Source organism: Patagioenas fasciata, chromosome 21 (assembly GCF_037038585.1).
Source record: "Patagioenas fasciata isolate bPatFas1 chromosome 21, bPatFas1.hap1, whole genome shotgun sequence".
NCBI classification, from domain to species: Eukaryota; Metazoa; Chordata; class Aves; order Columbiformes; family Columbidae; genus Patagioenas; species Patagioenas fasciata.
This window is the reverse complement of record NC_092540.1, coordinates 6,367,049-6,372,775: the sequence shown is the minus strand read 5'-3', so window position 1 is coordinate 6,372,775 and position 5,727 is coordinate 6,367,049. Positions and strand designations below refer to the sequence as shown.

The 5,727-nt window shown below is 52.3% G+C and overlaps 1 protein-coding gene across 1 annotated transcript; it reads left to right on the top strand.

Annotated features, from left to right (window-relative positions):
• The first annotated feature begins 227 nt into the window (after positions 1-227).
• Positions 228-4,200, top strand: LOC136110709 (olfactory receptor 14A16-like). Its single transcript, XM_071817719.1, has 2 exons — positions 228-312; positions 3,245-4,200. Exons 1-2 carry the CDS (start codon positions 228-230, stop codon positions 4,198-4,200), a joined length of 1,041 nt encoding a protein of 346 aa, XP_071673820.1.
• The last annotated feature ends 1,527 nt before the right edge of the window (positions 4,201-5,727 follow it).

The window sequence follows — 5,727 nt, the reverse complement described above, 5'->3', positions numbered from 1 at the left end:
CAATAAATCACATTCTGCAGTGCTGTCTGGGGCAGCTGTGATGCACCTGCCCTGAATGGGAATGGATTTCCCGTAGGTGCTGTGTGGTCAATGTCAGCCTTGGCATCTCACGTGGGCCTGAATTGGAACATGAAATGGAACACCTACCCTGTGTTCTGTCAGGCAATGTGGGGATGACCATGGGACAACTGCCAATGTAGTCACTGGAGAGCTTGTAAATTCCGCTGATGGACACGAGAGAGAACGAGCTGTCCGTGTGGTACAGGACTGCAACCATTCCTATGAATAGCAATATAAAGGGCCATAACAATAGTGAGTAGGAAAAGGGCCTTTTGGCCTTTATCTGGACATGTGCTGTCATTTCACTTGGCCAAAGGACTTTCCCACCAGGCTCATGTATGATCCCCAAGATGTCACCCTGTCTCTATGAACTTGTCCATTAGACCTTGCAGTTACCTGCAATGTATCTGGTACCACCTCTGGGAACACAAATGTCACCAGGTATTTGCAGCTGAACATCTCACTCCTGCCTCTGTCTCCCTTAATTAGCACAGGAGTTGTGTGTCTGTTTTGTGAGCTCCTGAGCAAAGGCAAGAGGAATCCCACCTCCTGCAGGTGTGTGGCAGGGATGGCAGAGAGCTGAGTCTCCTCCAAATGCTGGGAATAGAAATGCAGCAGGAAAAGCCTCCACCGACTCAGCTGAATCCCTTCCTTCAGCACGGGTAACGAAGATCCCTCCCTGTCACTTTCTGGGTGTCCTGTCTAACAATAAGAGAAAAAAAAAAAGAAAAAAAAAGATGATAATTAGATGTAACTTTGCCTCTGATAGGGAAAATGCACTGCTGGAAATAAGTGTTTCTGCCCAGCATAAGGGGGGAACATCAGTGATGACTTCAGCCTGTTTCACAGCAGGTGCCCCAGGGACACCTGGAGGGAGCCCAGAGGGGACAGAGAAAGGGACATCACGGGCTGCTCCTGTGCTGCTGAGCTGGGCTGGGCTCCTGGGACACAGGGAGCTCATGGGAGCGGCAGCGCTGCAGAGAGACAGCTCTGCCCAGGAGCAGCTCCTCTGCACACGCAGCAGGGCTGAGGGCTCTGCCTGCAGCACCCAGGGCAGAGGAGCCAGGCACAGAGGGGTTAGAGGCAGTTGGGGGTGGGAGGATGCTGAGAGCTCACTGAGAGACAAATCTTCACAGCCCTTAAAAGATTAAGTCTCTGGCTATAGCACAATTCAGGTACAGTTCCTGGAGAGATGCTAACGCTGGAACATTCCACAGGCTTTGGCATCTGTCAGGAGGGACGCTGCAGTTTTTCCAGTGTAGACAAAACGTTATATAGAGGTGAGTTTGCTGCACCTTCAGAGGGACATTTCTAATGGGCTTTTTCAAGGATAAAGTAAAGGGATTACAGTAAAGCTAAGGAGCTTTCCCAAGTCCTTATTTTCGATTTGTTTCTCCTGGGGAATTTGAGAGGAGGAATGGAAAAGGAGCTCTCGAACAGGTCACGGAGACCACTCAGCTGTAACTTCAAGTAGTCAGTAGGTCTGATAGGAGCCTCCTGATGAGCCTTCATCCACTCCGCTGCCTATGGACAGATGCAGCATCACCTTTGCTGGACCCAGCAGGATCACCCACCTGTCTTTATTTTCAGCCTGCAAACAGGAAGATGCTCCCAGGCAGTGCCCTGCAAACAGGCAGGTGTCTGTAGGGCCAGGGCGAGGGCACAGAGTTTGGGATGGGGTCTGTGAGCGCTGACAGGGAAAAGACATGGGACAGGGAATCACCTCCCAGGAGGAAAATCTCCTGGCGGCAGTGACATGATCTGGGAAGGAGAGGAAACTCAAACCAGAACTGTTGTGGGAGGGAGAATGTAGGAATCTCTGACTGATCCCCCGCAGTGCAGATCCCTCCCCTGAGCAGCCCCCTGGCCTCCTCTCCCACCCAGCAAAGCCTCTGCCCTCAGGGCCGGGGGCTCCAAGGCATGGAGCAGCTCCTGTGCAGCCAGAGCTCCAGTTCCTCTGCAGAGCACAGGGGCTGAGAGCAGCTGCCCGGCAATGTTGGTGTCTGGGAGGTGGCTGCACAGCTGGGGAAGGGTGACGCTGTCTGAGTGCCGGCTGCCTCTGCCCTGGCCTCTCTCACACCCACCCTCACGGGATGTTTCCTTCTTGCTCCCCTGCTCTGGGTCACTGCTGTTGTGATCTTGTTCTTGCTATCAGGCTCTCTGGGGATGGGAGTTTCAGCTGCAGCGTCACAGCCGGACCTTGTGGGCCCTTTCCTGCAGGTGTGTCCATGGGAACAGGTGTCCCAGCTTTGCTCTGCCCTGTGGGGCTGTGGGCAATGCAGTCTGTGGGGCTGAATCTCCCTGAATCAAATGCCAACATTATCACACTTGGCTATCTGCATGAGGTTTCCTTGCAATCTGCAAGCTCCCCTCCAGGATGCAAACCCATCCTTTAGCATCTTTGTGTTATCCGAAAGCCCCAAGGAGGAATGCAGAGATGGTGCAGCAGTCAAAAAGCTGTTTGGTTGGTGAAATGAGCTACTTGTTCCTTGGGTTAAATGTGGGGTGCTGAGACCTTAGAAAAGAGTGAGATGTGTAGTGGTCTGAGGTGGATCCCTCTGCTCTCAGCAGTGCCTGGTGGCTCTTCAGGGTAACATGGGAGTGTGATCACCCTCCATCTCAGAAAGGTGCCAGCCCAGGGCAGCTGGGAACAAGACAGAGGGACAGACCAGCTGCCCTCACTCTGCACTAAGCCACAGGCATCCTCTTGCCTTGCAGGACTCACTCTGTTCTCCCTGAGAGCAGCAGAAATGCTGATGGTTTCTGACATCCAAGAACATTCCCCAGGGTGAGAGGGGAGAAGGAGCTGTAAGAAAAACCAAACCTCTCAATCTGCCTTCTGCCATCTCGTTTCCTTATCCCTGGCAGTGCAGATGCTGACAGGTTTTTCTGGACCAAGAGCAGCCTCATGTGACAAAGCTGAACCCCAGGACTGTCCCCTGCCCCCCGTTCCCATGACCCCACTGCTGCAGAGCAGGGCTGACTCCTCAGCAGCCAGCGGGCACAGGCCCTGCTCCTCACGGCACCTCCAGCCAGCACCACCCAGGGCTCAGACACGGAGCTGGAGGGAGGTCTGGGAAAGGACAAGGGCGTGTGGAGCAGGGGGAGGGTGTATGAGAAATGATTTCGACTCTGCTCAGAGAAGCCTCCCCTAACCTCTCGCTGTCTTTTCCTTCTATGATAGTGCCCTATACTTGGAGGCAGCAAATATCCAACAGCAGCTCCATCACCCAGTTCCTCCTCCTGGCGTTCACAGACACGCGGGAGCTGCAGCTCTTGCACTTCTGGCTCTTCCTGGGCATCTACCTGGGTGCCCTCCTGGGCAACGGCCTCATCATCACCACCATAGCCTGGGACCAGCACCTCCACACCCCCATGTACTTCTTCCTCCTCAACCTCTCCCTCCTTGACCTCGGCTGCATCTCCACCACTCTCCCTAAATCCATGGGTAACTATCTCTGGAACACCAGGGCCATCTCCTACACAGGATGTGCTGCCCAAGTGTTTCTGGTTGTCTTTTTAGCTTCAGCAGAGTATTGGCTCCTCACCATCATGTCCTATGACCGCTACGTTGCCATCTGCAAACCCCTGCACTACGGGACCCTCCTGGGCAGCAGAGCTTGTGTCCACATGGCAGCAGCTGCCTGGGGCACTGGGTTCCTCTATGCTCTGCTGCACACGGCCAATACATTTTCACTGACACTCTGCAAGGGCAATGCTGTGAACCAGTTCTTCTGTGAAATCCCCCAGATCCTCAAGCTCTCCTGCTCAAACACCTACCTCAGGGAAGTCTGGCTTCTTGCGATTTCTTTCTCAGTCGCATTCGGCTGTTTTGTTTTCATTTTCTTCTCGTATGTGCAGATCTTCAGAGCTGTGCTGAGGATCCCCTCTGAGCAGGGACAGCACAAAGCCTTTTCCATGTGTCTCCCTCACCTGACCGTGGTCTCCCTGTTTGTCAGCACTGTCATATTTTCCCACCTGAAGCCCCTCTCCTTCTCCTCCCCATCCCTGGATCTGCTGGTGTCAGTTCTGTACTCAGTGGTGCCTCCAGCAGTGAACCCCCTCATCTACAGTATGAGGAACAAGGAGATCAAGGACTCAGTGTGGCAATTAATTAATGGCTGTTTTGTGGAGCAATAAACTGCCCATGATCTTCTGCATAGCATATATCATGTAAATCATTTTCTCACTGAGTGGCTGTGCCCGTGTCCACTGGACACCCTAGAGAACCTGCTGCAGGTCAATCTTCATAGAGCAACCCCTCACAACCACCATTTCCAGCACTGGCTTCTCACTTCAGCTTGGAGAGGTTCTTTGTCCCTCCCTGGCAGCACAACTAATGAGCAGGTCAGATGTCCATGTTTGCATTGTACAGACAAGATGTAAACAAACACATAAAGTGCTTCTGAGGTGATGAACCCGAGTGAGCAGAAACACCATTGGCTGTTCCTTGGGGTTCCATGAAGGTCAGTGGGACAGACAGTGTCTTGATTTTATTTCATGTTGAGAGTTTCATCCTTTGAGGAACCACCTGAATGTAGCACTGGGATGTGCTTCCTGGAACAGAAGTTCCCATGTCCATTCTTCATGTATCTCATGTAAGTGCAGAGTAGGGTGACAAATGGCAGGGCTGAGGTGCCTCCCAGCCTCCTGGAGTGGTAGCAGGAGGTCAGAGAGACACAGCGACTCCTGCATCTGTGTGTACAAGGGAAACACTCTGTCTCTCAACATCCATGGGTGCATAAGGAGTCCATGGTGAGGTTACTTATCTCTGGTCGGGCTAAACACCACAAGAAGTCTGATGGGTTGGGGTCCCTGCCTGAAGAGCAGTTTCTGAGATAGTCGAGCTTTCCATGGTAGTGGGAAGAGGCCAGAGAGGAGAAAAAAATAACTGACAAGGACAACTTGGAAGGTGCATGCTGGATATCAGGAGGAAGAAATGTCACTGGAAGGGCAGTGCTGTGGTGCAGGAGGTCACCCAGAGGCAGTCAGGATCAGCCCATGGTTTTGTGTTTCAACAAACAGCCAGTGAGGGTGCAGTGAATGAGGCACGGACTCTTGGGAAGGTGCAATGAGAGACATTTATTACAAACTCAAGTTTGCATTTATACTTGCTGTGATGCTTGCTCAAACATTTGCGGATTTGCCAAATTAGTCAGTACATAAGTGATGCATTTTGTGTTCCCACCAAAGTCACTGCCTTAAACACAGTGTTTGTCTGTCATAAGCTATCCCTCTGTCCTTGATGTATCAATCCTGTATCAGTCCCTCTGTCCTTGATGTATCATGCACCATACGGTACTTGCTTCTTGTGTTTTTCCACTAGCGCTTGTTCTCACACTGTCGACACTTGCACCCGTGAAAAGATGAAGTGTGTGAGTGTGAACGGTGGGGCCACGCAGCAATGTTCTCACACAGCCAGCCCTCCTGGGAGAGACATGAAAGACCAGCAGAGCAGGGTCTGGTCTGTGCCCAAGCTCCTGGACAACATGGGGCACCTACCCCAGGACAGTTGTCACAGACCAGCCCCTTGCAACCACCTTGTAGGTCATTGTCCTCTCACCACAGCTGAGAGAGGTTGTTCTTCCCTCCATGGAAGGACACCAAGTGACTAGATAAGAAGTCTTGGTTACATTGAGGCAAGATATGAGCATGCACATCATGTGT

Excerpts from the sequence above, each read along its gene's own strand:
- LOC136110709 (XM_071817719.1), top strand. The coding sequence starts at position 228 with ATGGACACGAGAGAGAACGAGCTGTCCGTGTGGTACAGGACTGCAACC. Across the intron at positions 313-3,244 it reads TATAAAGGGCCATAACAATA|TGCCCTATACTTGGAGGCAG; the intron begins GTGAGTAGGAAA and ends CTTCTATGATAG.